We start from the raw sequence: 14,688 nt of genomic DNA on the forward strand, positions 1-14,688 counted from the left end.
TACCCTTAATTTCTTATTGTTTACTACTCTTCCACCAGTATGCTGCGGGGTGAGGTGTAGTTAAGGGTTGACTCCACCAAACTAAATGTGAACTAAGGGCATCTTTTATCTATTTGAAAATTATGAGGCTGGTTGTCAACACATGAAAGCAAGTAGTTTAATGTGAACATCAGCCCATAATTTACAGCAAGATATTCATCATTCAGTTATTGGCAGTGTATATCTGTAGATGTCATGTACTATTATTACTTCCTCTTTATGGAATTCTAGCATTTCTGTCTCCATCCTGTCGATATTTGTTCTGTGTAGTAAGTGTAAGAAAAGTTACTGATAGGTAAACCTCAGTAAGGTTAGTGTTTTTTTTCTTTTTTCTTTTAATGTTTAAATTCATTAGATGTATGTAAATAAAAGTAGTAGATTCACTGTTAAGGAGTTTAATGTTCTTGAGCTTGTCACTGTGTTGTAGCTAACAAAACTGTAAATTACTCTGTTATACCCTGTTTACCTGATGAGATTGTTATATGGGATGCATTAATTTTTAACTGTATAACATTAAAAATGGACATGGATGTTGGCTGTGACTAATGTTTCATTATATTGTCAGATATCTAGTTCTTGTTCTGTGTGGCTGAACTTTATTATAAATGTTCAGAACTATGAAACTTACTGGGAAAGGGAAAATGTGAAAAAAATGTGGCATGTTGGATGTTGTTATTACTCAGGTTTGTTTTGTTTGGTGTGTGTATTTTTGTGTGTGCATAAAGCAGGGATAGTCAACTTCTGTGATTTTTACTAGTAAAGTTTTCTAAACGCCCACTGGTTGCACAAAACAGAGGTGCAGTAAGATTGTATGGAAACCTAATGAAAATGTTTTTAAAACCCCTACCATCTACTGCCCACCTTGAAAGCTGGAATGCCTCCTAGTGGGCGGTAGGGACCAGGTTGACTGCCACTGGTATAAAGTTTATACTGAAGTGTAGATAAAGATATGAGACTGATCATTAGTATAAAAACTTCATTTTAAAATGTGCAGTATTGTACTCCTATTATATTATGAAAGTCTAAAGAACTCTGTCTAGTATCAGTCTTGTGGATCGTTATATGGCTGTTTGTATTTGTGTAACCTACATAATATATGATTGTGTTACATGTTGAATACAAAATTTCTTTTATTGGGCTCCTAAAGGTATGACACCATATCTGTGTAATTCTTTTATATTTGACTGGATGTATTTCTCAACTCATTATAGTAAAATGTTGTGCTCTCACTTTCACATCTGTAGAGATGTAAAAGAATATCACAGTTTATTTTTTTGAAGAAGTGATCATATAGCCACAATAATACTTCTTTAACCCAAACTTTTGCCTATGCTTTCAGCAGTCATGTTCAGCCATTGTGGCAGACGCTTGCGCTTAATGATTGCGGCAATCACTCGTGCAGATTGCTTAGGACGCCGCTTCCTGTCCGAGTGCTTGAAGTCCACCGAGTAGAGGCCAAACTTGATCCTGTAAATGAGCATACATTTTTGTCAGTGTAAAGACCCTAATTACTTACAAGCTGAATACTAAAATCTATTAAAGAGTCCCCGAGACTATCTCCTCTTAGTTATTTGTGAAAGAAACCTTGTGTGTTACTGTGGCAGTAATGGCATAGCAATATGAGAGTGTTGTTGCAGTAGTTGAAGCAGCTACATGGTATTTATTTCAGGTTAATTTCACCAGAAATAATAGTCAAGTTTGAAATGGTATAAAAGACAGGAATGGTAGGAATAGATTATGCAGTGTTGAATTTAATCAGTTGTGAGTATCGTGTTGCACATTGGGCAGATGGTTTACCCAAATAGCACATGTAGCACATGCTATGCACCCCACACAGTCATGACCCTGCAACCAAAATGCACTGTTTTTCAAGGTAGAAATAGTCGATGATGAAATCTTCTCAGGTTGTCATCCGAGTCAGAGCGTAGTTTTGTGGCAACATTTTGACAAGTTTCGTACTCGACATGTGCAGACAAAGATGATGAGTAGGAAACTTATCAAAAGGACACCCTGACTCGGCTGATAGTCCAAGAACACTTTATCATCAAAACTCACCAAGAAAGCCTGCATTCCCATGTAAAAATAGTCATCTCTAATTTTGAATTAAAAATAATAATACTGTCTGGGAATAACATTGCAGGAAAAGACAGTTTGCTACTTACCATAAAGAAGACACATCATGTTGCAGACACGCATGAGTATAAGAGACTCTCATATAGCGCGCGCACGCCCACACACACACACACACACACACACACACACACACACACACACACACACACACACAAACACGCGCGCGCACGCGCGCGCGCGACCGCAAACTCCTGCTTCCATCAAACGTGATGTTTCATTCCAGCCCGAGATGCAGGAGTTTGCAGTTGTGTGCAAATGAGGTGTGCTTGTGCTTGTGCTTGTGCTTGTGCTTGTGTGTGTGTGTGTGTGTGTGTGTGTGTGTGTGTGTGTGTGTGTGCTGATGAAGGCTGTGGCCTAAAGCTATACGTGAGTGTCTTTTAATCATGCTTGTCTGCAAATTGACATATCGTCTTTACAGTAAGTAGCAATCTGTCTTTTCCTACACTGTTGATATTCCTACCTGATGTTTCCATTGTTTGACTGTCTGGTGTTATCTATTCATGACTGTGAGTGTTTTTGGATGTTTGAATAACACATGTGTCATTATTCTTAAAACATATTTTACATATTACAAATGGGCACAAATTGTTATTTACATTTTCTGTTACACTCTTTTCTGCTGTGCATTTATACAAACTTGCACCACAATATAGTTGTCAGATATTATGAACACAAAAGGTTCTGGAGGCCAGAGTTACAATAACGTTAGTAACATGTGGTAAATATAATGAATTTCAGGCCATTAACAAAGAAAACTGTCAGTATACCAAACACATACTCTGGCTTGCACATTCTTTGGACTTGGTAGAAATGAATAGTCTAACACTGTTCAAATGCTGTATACTATCTTTTGTTTGTTGTTGTTTATGGTTGAATTTTATATATTTTTCTTCTTCCAGCCATTGATGGGGACTTCATGCACCCAACTGTCAAAATACAAATATTTTCTTCCTCTACACAAAAGATTCTCCTATCCTAGGTGGAGCATCTTCAGTTTTCAAGAAATTACACTGTATCATATGAAGGTTTTGAAAGATTAAGTGCTGAAAAGGAGTTTACCACCAAAGTTTTGTCACAGTGCCACACTGCTGACTGTTGTAAGAGCACATAGAGTACAAGGTGCTACCCAAAAGTTCCTGAACTTTGAATGACCCACAATTACAAATGGTAGTACAAGCAAACACCACTAGATTTCGAGTGTCAGTATGCCAAGTGTGTTCTATCTAAGCGGACCTGTTTATTGCTGATAAGTAGGTTTCCTGTGTGAAATTTGCTCATGTTTGCAAATTTGCAATGACCCATGTGAGAGAATTGTGTTTCTGTATGGAGTTCTGTTTTAAATTTAGTAATACACATGCAGAAACACACAAAATTGTAGTGCAAGCATTTGGTAATGATGCTTTGTGCCAGACACAAACATACGACTGGTTTAAATTTTTTAAAAATGGTAAGACATCTGTTGATGTCTACAATGATGATGATGGTCATGATGAACATCCAGGACGATCATCTATTAGCATTACAGCAGAAAATATCAGTGCTGTTCGGAATGCGATTGTGAAAGACTGTAAGCAGACGGTGCATGACATCTGGTGATGTTCTAAGGCTGCTAAGGAAGGATATGAGAAGGAAACATCACGAGAAGTGGCCAAGAATAACTAAGTCCTTTGCCACACAATGCAAGGCCACATACATCTTTCATCATGCAGCAGTTTCTGGAAGGGGAAAGGAAAGAAGAAGAAGAAGAAGAAGAAGAAGAAGAAGAAGAAGAAAATTATCCTGACCCACTGTATTCACCTGACTTGGCTCTGTGCAATTTCTTTCTCTTTCCCAAGACGAAAATGAAGTTGAAAGGATGAAGATTTGACATGATAGAGGGGATTCAAATCAGTGCCTGCTTTCCCTAGGGCACCACTACTTTGGAGGTATGAGGGCACATCTTGCATGATGTGATTGTGTTATGTTGGTGCATAAGTTTATAGCGTTTTTTCCATAAGTTTAAAAAACACAACAGTTAAACATAACAGAGACATTAGACTACAATAATATATTCTCCTTCACTATTTACAACCGTCTGCCAATGCTGGGATAACTTTTCGAATCCACAACTGTAAAAATCATCTAGTTTTGAGGTGAAGATTGGAGCAAATTTTCATCCAGAAAATTAGTTCCTTGAAGGTTGTTCGACAAAGAGCATAAAAGACGAAAACCTGAGGGCACAAGATCATGTGAATAAGGTGGGTGTGGAATGACTTTCCAAAACCCAAAGCTTTCTTTCTTTCTTGTCAGTCTAGCAGAATAAGGGCAGGTATTATCGTGGAATAGCATCAGTCCACGCCACCTTCCTGGTCTTTGTTCTTGGATTGTGTCTGCAAGATTTTTTTAGAAGCTGACAGTAAATGTGAGCAGTAATGGTTACACCTCTGGGAAGAAATTGGTAGTATGCTACACTGTCGCTGTTCCACCAAATGCATAACATTATCTTTTGCTGATGACCGCTGGTCTTTATACGGGGAGTTTCTGCTTTGTTTGGGCTCAATCAATCCTTTCTTTAACTTATATTAGCATAAAGACTCCATTTCTCATTACCAGTGATGGTACAGGATAGTAATGGTCAGTGTTGTTCACAAGCTAATTGATAACAAGCAAGCTGAGATGCACATATGGCCACCCATTGATTTTTGTGATTTCAGCTTAGAGGATGTGGTACCCATTTACCAGAGTTTTGAATCTTCCTCACTGCATGAAAATGTTGCACAACGTTGGAATGATCACAGTTCTTCACTTTTGACAGTTCTTAAGTATACTAATGTGGATCATTGAGGATTAATGCGTTTAAACAATCTTCATTAAATGTCGAAAGTCTTCCTGAACCTGGAGAGTCACTAATGTCAAAACAATCCTCCTGTAAATGAGAAAACCATTTTCTTGCCATTCTCTGTCCCTTGGCATTATTCCTATTAAAGACACATATGTTTCTCTGCCTCAGCTGCTGTCACCCCTCTGTTGAACTGCAGCAGAATAATACATTGCTAATGGTCCGATTTCTCCTGTAGGCACTTAATTTTCTAGCATCCACAGCTCCACTCACTACCTCCAAATGACAATATGTAAACTCAAATAGCAACAGTGAACTACAAATGAAAAATAACAATGACAAATAAACCCACAGCAATTAGAATACCAACATGGAAAACAAAAACAGTATGATCTTGTGCTCCATGCTGATATTTAGTGTTAGATTTTGGGAACTACTGGGTAACACCTTGTACATTCTGAGATATGTGACTAAGACATTTTATCTACTAGAACCCCCTACACTGTCTGGGGCAGCGAATGTTCATCAGAGACAATGGTATATCATATGCGGAAGAGGAAGGGGGGAGTGTGTGTGTGTGTGTGTGTGTGTGTGTGTGTGTGTGTGTGTGTATAAAATAGAGGGAAACATTCCATGTGGGAAAAATATATCTAAAAACAAATATTCTGTAACTTATCAAACAAAAGCATTGGTACGTTGATAGAAACAATAACAGACACACACACAAATTTCAAGCTTTCGCAACCCACGGTTGCTTCATCAGGAAAGAGGGAAGGAGAGGGAGAGACAAAAGGATGTGTGATTTAAGGGAGAGGGTAAGGAGTCATTCCAATCCTGGGAGCGGAAAGACTTACCTTGGGGGGAAAAAGGTACAGGTATACACACACACACACATATCCATCTGCACATATACAGACACCCGTATATGTGCGGATGGGCACGCGTGCATGCGTGAGTGCACACCTGTTCCCCCCCTCCCCCCAAAGCAAGTCCCCCCACCCCCAGGACCAGAACGACTCCCCACTCCACCCCAAAACTCACATCCCCTCGTCCTCGTCCCCCCCCCCCCCCCCCCCCCCCCCCCCCGCGACGGAGCAACTGTCGGTCGCAAAAGCCTGGACCCCGTGCATGTGCTTGCACTTGTCTGCACGCCAACGCCCCCGCTCAGCAAGCCACATCATCCTTGTTTTTAGTCATTATATATGAATATAATAGAGGGAAACATTACACGTGGGAAAAATATATCTAAAAACAAAGATGATGCAACCCACCAAACGAAAGCACCGGCACGCTGACAGACACACAAACAAACACAAACAAAATTCAAGCCTTCGCAACCAACGGCCGCCACACCAGGAAAGAGGGAAGGAGAGGGAAACACGAAAGGATGTGGGCCCCAAGGGAGAGGGCAAGGAGCCACTCCAATCCCGGGAGCAGAAAGGCCCATCCCAGGGGGAAAAAGGGCAGGTACACAATCGGACACGCACACACATCCATCCGCACATATACAGACACAAGCAGACATTTGTAAAGGCAAAGAGTTTGGGCAGAGATGTCAGTCGAGGCGGAAGTACAGAGGCAAAGATATTGTTGAATGACAGGTGAGGTATGAGTGGCGGCAACTAGAAATTAGCAGACATACCAACAATTAAAGGGAACAGCCATGGGTACCAGGGTGGCCCCCTCGTACGCCAACCTATTTATGGGTCACTTAGAGGAAGCCTTCTTGGTTACCCAGGCTTTTCAACCCGAAATTTGGTACAGATTTATTGATGACATCTTCATGATCTGGACTCACAGTGAAGAAGAACTCTAGAATTTCCTCTCCAACCTCAACTCCTTTGCTTCCATCAGATTCACCTGGTCGTACTCCAAATCCCATGCCACTTTCCTTGACGTTGACCTCCATCTGTCCAATGGCCAGCTTCACACATTCGTCCACATCAAACCCACCAACAAGCAACAGTACCTCCATTATGACAGCTGCCACCCATTCCACATCAAACGGTCCCTTCCCTACAGCCTAGGTCTTCATGGCAAACGAATCTGCTCCAGTCCAGAATCCCTGAACCATTACACCAACAACCTGAAAACATCATTCACATCCCGCAACTACCCTCCCGACCTGGTACAGAAGCAAATTCCCAGAGCCACTTCCTCATCCCCTCAAACCTAGAACCTCCCACAGAACAACCCCAAAAGTGCCCCACTTGTGACAGGATACTTTCCGGGACTGGATCAGACTCTGAATGTGGCTCTCCAACAGGGATACGACTTCCTCAAATCCTGCCCTGAAATGAGATCCATCCTTCATGAAATCCTCCCCACTCCACCAAGAATGTCTTTCTGCTGTCCACCTAACCTTCGTAACCTCTCGGTTCATCCCTATGAAATCCCCAAACTACCTTCCCTACTCTCTGGCTCCTACCCTTGCAACCGCCCCCGGTGTAAAACCTGTCCCATGCACCCTCCCACCACCACCTACTCCAGTCCTGTAACCCGGAAGGTGTACACGATCAAAGGCAGAGCCACGTGTGAAAGCACCCATGTGATTTACCAACTTACCTGCCTACACTGTGAAGCTTTCTATGTGGGAATGACCAGCAACAAACTGTCCATTCACATGAATGGACACAGGCAGACAGTGTTTGTTGGTAATGAGGATCACCCTGTGGCTAAACATGCCTTGGTGCATGGCCAGCACATCTTGGCACAGTGTTACACCATCCGGGTATTCTGGATACTTCCCACTAACACCAACCTGTCAGAACTCCGGAGATGGGAACTTGCCCTTCAGTATATCCTCTCTTCCCATTACTCACCAGGCCTCAACCTCCACTAATTTCAAGTTGCCGCCACTCATACCTCACCTGTCATTCAACAACATCTTTGCCTCTGTACTTCCGCCTCGACTGACATCTCTGCCCAAACTCTTTGCCTTTACAAATGTCTGCTTGTGTCTGTATATGTGCGGATGGATGTGTGTGTGTGTGCGCGAGTGTGTACCTGTCCTTTTTTCCCCCCTGGGGTGGGTCTTTCTGCTCCCAAGATTGGAGTGGCTCCTTGCCCTCTCCCTTGGGGCCCGCATCCTTTCGTCTTTCCCTCTCCTTCCCTCTTTCCTGGTGGGGTGGCCGTTGGTTGCGAAGGCTTGAATTTTGTGTGTGTGTTTGTGTTTGTTTGTGTGTCTGTCGGTGTGCCGGCACTTTCGTTTGGTGGGTTGCATCATCTTTGTTTTTAGTTATATTTTTCCTACATGGAATGTTTTGTGGCTTGCCGAGCAGGGGCGTTGGCGTGTTGGTGGACACGCAGACAAGCGCAAGCACACGCACGGGGTTCAGGCTTTTGTGACCGTCAGTTGCTTGGTCGGGGGGGGGGGGGGGATGTGGGGTTTGGGGGCAAGGGTGGGGAGTCGTTCCGGTCCCAGGGGCGGGCCGGGGGGGAGGGGGGGGGGGGCAGCTGTGCGCTCGCGCGTGTGTCCATCCACAGATATACGTGTGTGTGTGTGTGTGTGTGTGTGTGTGTGTGTGTGTGTGTGTGTGTGTGTGTGTGTGTGTGTGTGTGTGCGCGCGCGCGCGCACGGAAGTGTATACCTGTCCTTTTTCCCCCCTAAGGTAAGTCTTCCTGCTCCCAGGATAGGAATGACTCCTTACCCTCTCCCTTAAAACCCACATCCTTTCGTCTTTCCCTCTCCTTCCCTCTTTCCTGACGAAGCAACCGTTGGTTGCGAAAGCTTGAATTTTATGTATGTGTGTGTGTGTGTGTGTGTGTGTGTGTGTGTGTGTGTGTGTGTGTGACGGAAAGAGAGAGAGCAACCTGTGACCGTTTGTTTGTGATGCTGTAGTGTATGGTAAAGTGTCATTGTTTATGTGACTGTAGGAGGATGACTTCAATAAATTTGTATTTTGTTTGATGAATGGCACCTGTAAAAATGTAAGTTAATGCAGATGAATAGAAAATATAAGGGGTTTTCAAAAAAAAAAAAAATTGAGCCGGAGGCATAATTACAGATGCAGTACCTGTATGTTAGAAGTATTGACCCTGGCTGTTGAGACACTTGCCCCACTGTGACACAAGGCAGTGAATGGCTGTCTCAGAAAATTGCCAGGGCTGCGATGTTGACCACTTCCGCGCAGCTCAACGTCGTCGTCCGAGGTGCATTCTTTGCGCCCTAAGGGCCTTTTTGAGGGGACCAAAAATGATGTAATTACAGGGAGAGAGGTCCAGACTGTATGGAGGATGCCCAAGAACCTCCCATTTGAATTTCTGCAGGAGTGCCGAGACTGAGTTGGCCTTGAGGCTTTGCATTGTCATGGAGCAGAATGACCCCACGGGTGAGATTGCCTGGTCATTTTGATTTGATCGTTTGGCGAATGGTGGTCAAGGTTTGCAAGTAATGCTGGGCATTCACTGTTGTCTGGTGCTGCAGGAAATGGATCAGAAGGGGGCCATCTTGGTCAAAGAAGAACATCAGCATAGCCTTTCCTGCACTCGTGTGGACGACGACGTCCAGCTGTACATGTGGAACTGGTTAAAATCGCAGCCCCGGGAATTTTATGAGACAGCCATTCACCGCCTTGTGTCACAGTGGGACAAGTGTCCCGACAGCCAGAGTCAATACTTCTAACGTACAGGAGCTGGTTTCCGTAATTATGCCTTCAGCTCGTTTCTTTTAGAACGCCCCTTATAAAATGGGCCAGGTGTGAGTAGGATTCGTGCACTGACGGTTCTGTAGAAATTTAATTATGTATTAGATGGTTCATCCTTTTCAGGAATCAAGAATCTCAACCATTTTTGCCTGTTATCAATATTGATACTGGAAAGGTATCAGTCCCAGGGGTTCCAAGGTTTTTAGAATGTTTTAATTTCAATAATATAAATGTGACAAAGTCATGCAGGAGGCTTAATTACAAATTAACAATTTTCCCATTTTTCCTTTACTTGTACTGTGGAACCTTGCTTCTTGCCAAATTTCATGATTCTGGCTGTAGGGCTTAGTATGTGACAAATTGCAGCTTGAGACACCTACCTACTCCTGAGATAAAGGGTTTTTAACAAATGGACGGGAAAGTGACCCTATAAGGGATCTGTTTTTACCAATTGAAGTACATAACTATGCTGCAAATAGATTAAACACCTATGCATAAAGCTGCAAAGTGAATGAAATATAAGGAACAGATAAGGTCAGTTGTAGGGAAGGTGGGTGGTCAACTTCAGTTAATAGGATAATTCTAACAAATTGCAGCTCATTTCTGCATATAGTATGCTCGTGTGGTCAATTTTTTGATAACTGCTGAAGTGTAGGATCCTCACTATGTCAGATAGAACATTGGAGTAATTCAGGTGCCTGCTGTTAGATTTGTTAGCCGTAGGTTCAGTCAACACACAAGTGTTGAAGAAATGCTCCAGGAACTCAAATAGGAATCCCTGGAGGGTACGAAATGTTACTTGTTTGAGTACACTCCTGTTTTCTTGATGATTTGGCATTCACACTAATAATAATTATAATCTACAGTTCATAACCAATAGATTGTGGTCAGAGTCCACATCTGCCCCTGGAAATGTCTTACAATTTAAAACCTGGTTCCTAAATCTCTGTCTTACCATTATATAATGTATCTGATACCTTCTAGTATCTCCAGGATTCTTCCATGTATACAACCTCCTTTTATGATTCTTGAATCAAGTGTTAGCTATGATTAAGTTATGATCTGTGCAAAATTCTACCAGACGGCTTCCTCTTTCATTTCTTACCCCCCAATCCGTATTCACCTACTATGTTTCCTTCTCTCCCTTTTCCTACTCTCGAATTCCAGTCACCCATGACTATTAAATTTTCATCTCCCTTCACTACCTGAATAATTTCTTTTATTTCATCATACATTTCTTCAATTTCTTCGTCATCTGTAGAGCTAGTTGGCATATAAACCTGTACTACTGTGGTAGGCGTGGGCTTCGTGTCTATCTTGGCCACAATAATGCATTCACTATGCTGTTTGTAGTTGCTTACCCGCACTCCTATTTTTTTTTATTAATTATTAAACCTACTCCTGAACTACCCCTATTTGATTTTGTACTTATAACCCTGTATTCACCTAATTGAAAGTCTTGTTCCTCACCTACCTGCCCAATTAAGGGATCTGACATTCCACCCTCCGATCCATAGATCGCCAGTTTTCTTTCTCCCGATAACGATGTCCTCTTGAGTAGTCCCCGCCTGGAGATCCGAATGGGGGACTATTTTACCTCCAGAATATTTTACCCAAGAGGACGCCATCATCATTTAACCATACAGTAAAGCTGCATACCCTCGGGAAAAATTATGGCTGTAGTTTCCCTTTGCTTTCAGCTGTTCGCAGTACCAGCCCAGCAAGGCTGTTTTGGTTAGTGTTACAAAGCCAGATCAGTCAATCATCCAGACTGTTGCCCCTGCAACTACTGAAAAGGCTGCTACTCCTCTTCAGGAACCACACGTTTGTCTGGCCTCTCAATAGATACCCCCCCGTTGTGGTTGCACCTACGGTACGGCCATCTGTATCGCTGAGGCACGCAAGCCTCCCCACCAATGGCAAGGTCCATTATTCATGGGGGGAGGAGTAAAATGGTAATATACAGAAATTTTGAGCATCAACAAAACAGAATTAATGAGGATAACAGTGGGCAATTTAATAAGAGGAACAATCATAATGGTAACTACTTGGGAAACGACAATCTGCCTCAATGAAGGTCATAAGGTTTTTAACATGGCTGTCAATGAAGGTCCACAGTTTTGGGGAGAGGAAACACAACAAGTACAGGACCACCCCCCCCCCCTTTACACCTGCAATTACACAATAATAACAGTATTAATACTGTGGCACGGGTATCTGAAGTTGAACAGAAGGAATATTAGATAGACTGTGATGATGATTGATGGTATCAGGTATTTGTGGCGTTTAAGAAAAATGAAGTTTCGGTGTTATTTGTGAATACAGGTAAGGTAAGTGATGTATGTGATGATGTAAGTGAGAGTCATGGGTTACCAGTTCAGTCACAGCAGTTTTTCATTAACATTATGCAGAACAGTGATCCAAACAGTGAAGGTGAGTTATCTGAAAGCGTAGAGAATAAAGGTAAAAACTTTTTGAAGTTTGTTTGGAACCAGATAAAAGTGCAGTCTGGAATAAGTTAGCTGTGGTTAGTCGAAATTTGTATCCAAATTGGTGGAATGAAATGCAAGAAGATCTAAGTACAATACAACTTCTGAGCCCTTATTACATATGGTTTAGATAGCAGAAAGCTAAAACGCACCTCGCCGTCTGCTTCAATTCCTTAGCTTGTTGTGGGCTTTAGTGATCGTGTACTGTAAGCCCATCGGTTCCTATAAAGCAGAATTTGTATTTGTGCTTTACATTCTGAACTCCTACTGTTAGTTAAATGTTTTATTTTGTACCTGCATCTGTCAGTGTACAATACCCAGTGTTTACATTTATTAGTGTCATTTAGACTTGGTACATTTAAGGTAGCAGTTTTTATAGTTTTATTAGGTCACTTTCGCGTGTACGTAAACGCTTGTTTAAATTACAAATACGAGGGATAATCAGTAGGTGCAGCTTACCGTAGGTCACTGTTTAATTCATTTATAATATTCACGAGATAGCTCCTAGCAGTTTACTGTAGGTCACTGCCTTATTCTTTAGTATTCACTAAATAGCCTCTAGCAGGAAAATAAGCACCAGATCTCGCTTCTACCATACAATCTTATTCCCATTATTGAGTGTCCTTTCTGCCAACTAGAGTGTAGCTGTTAACCTTATGTGACAGTAGGTTTCCTTAAGTTTTTTATAGTAAATCAGTTATTAGCTAGATAGATAGGGACTGTGTCTGTTGCGTGCGGATGCAGGGGAAGTTGGCCAAAGTCCAAACGCAGCTGGAAGCTTTGTTGGCCACAGTCAACAAGCTCCCGAGTGCCACCTTGAGGTGCGGTGGGGATGGGGTACCTGGGGCAGCCTCTGCTGTACTAGATGTGCAGGGGGGGATGTCACAGCTCTCTGTCACTGAGCCAACCTCATGTGCGACTGAGCCGGCTGGCCCACTCTCACCTCAGTGTGGGTGGCAGACTGTGTCAAGATCTCGAGCCTCAAGGCAAAGGCTGCATGGGGGAAGCAGGCTCCTGCCAAATCCCATGCACTTTGCTAATAGATTCAGTGTGCTATCTGATGCTGGGGAGGAGGCTGAGCCGGATCAGAATGGACCTTCTGCCAGGATAGTGGCTGCTCCTTCAGCAAGGTCCGGACAGGCACGGGGGTGGGCGGGGGGGTGGGGGGTTAGGGGTTTGTTAGTTATTGGGAGCTCCAATGTTAGGCGGGTCATGGAGCCCCTCAGGAACATAGCTGCTAGGGCGGGGAAGAAGTCCAACATTCATTCGAGGTGCTTGCCGGGATGCCTTGTCCAGGATGTGGAAGAGGCTCTTCCGGCGGCTATCGAGCGTGCGGGGTGCAGCCAGCTGCAGATTGTTGCGCATGTCGGCACCAATGATGCCTGTCGTCGGGGTTCCGAGAAAATCCTTGGGTCCTTTCGACGGCTGGCTAAATTGGTGAAGGCGGCTTCTATCTCTCGAAGAGTGGAAGCCAAGCTGACGATCTGCAGCATCGTACCCAGGGTGGACCGGTGTCCCCTGGTTTGGAGCCGAGTGGAGAATCTAAACCAGAGGCTACGTCAACTCTGTGACGAAAATGGTCGTAGATTCCTTAACTTACTCTATGGGGTGGAAGGTTGTGCACTACACACAGGAAGCAGCTACATGGGTAGCACAGTACTTGTGGCGTGCACATGGGTTTTTTTTACATTAGGTTCCTCCCCATGGGAAACAAACCACTGGCCCGAAAAATTGCCAGTTCATGACACTGATGTGGGTGTGCCAACTGTAAAAATTGTTACATCTCCTAAACAGGTCATTCCAAAGGATTTAAATATGCTTAATCTCATGTTAGTAATTTGTCGAAGTGTCTGTAGCAAGATCCCCGAGTTAATCTCCGAAATAAACAGTAGCAATGCCAATATTGTATTAGGTACCGAAAGCTGGTTGAAACGAGACATAAAAAGCAGTGAAATTTTGAACTATGATTGGACAATGTTTAGGAAGGATAGGACTGATGCTATAGGAGGTGGTGTGTTCATTGCAGTTAAAAGCTGTTTAAAGGCAGTTGAGATCGATACTGCGTCGGACCGTGAAATAGTCTGGATAAAGCTGTCAATCAGACAGGGATTGACCATTGTATTAGGATGTTTTTATAGACCACCAGCATCTGCAACAAATGTCGCAGAACATTTCAGGGAAAGTCTTGAGTACACAGAAAGTAAATATCCAAATTATCCATTAGTTATAGATGGAGACTTTAATGTGTGGCCGTGCGGTTCTAGGCGCTTCAGTCTGGAACCGCGTGACCACTACGGTCGCAGGTTCGAATCCTGCCTCGGGCATGGATGTGTGTGATGTCAGGTTAGTTAGGTTTAAGTAGTTCTAAGTTCTAGGGGACTGATGACCATAAATGTTATGTCCCATAGTGCTCAGAGCCATTTTTGAGACTTTAATCTAGCATCCATTGACTGGGAAAATTACACATTTATCACAGGGGGGCAGAAGCAAAGATTCATGTGAAGTTATTCTATGAGCGCTCTCAACATACAACCTTGAGCAATTGGTTAGAAAACCAACTCGA

General features: G+C 43.1%; 1 protein-coding gene across 1 annotated transcript in view; it reads right to left on the reverse strand.

Moving 5' to 3' along the window:
* Positions 1 to 1,318: 1,318 nt before the first annotated feature.
* LOC126412948 (lactase/phlorizin hydrolase-like) overlaps positions 1,319 to 14,688 on the reverse strand; it is a 108,349-nt gene continuing 94,979 nt past the window's right edge. The window contains exon 4 of the mRNA XM_050082839.1: positions 1,319 to 1,506. Coding sequence (XP_049938796.1) covers positions 1,350 to 1,506 — 157 coding nt within the window. The 3' untranslated portion in view covers positions 1,319 to 1,349. The remainder of the gene's footprint in view (positions 1,507 to 14,688) is intronic.

The sequence above is a fragment of the Schistocerca serialis genome, chromosome 7, assembly GCF_023864345.2.
Source record: "Schistocerca serialis cubense isolate TAMUIC-IGC-003099 chromosome 7, iqSchSeri2.2, whole genome shotgun sequence".
Lineage (NCBI taxonomy): Eukaryota > Metazoa > Arthropoda > Insecta > Orthoptera > Acrididae > Schistocerca > Schistocerca serialis.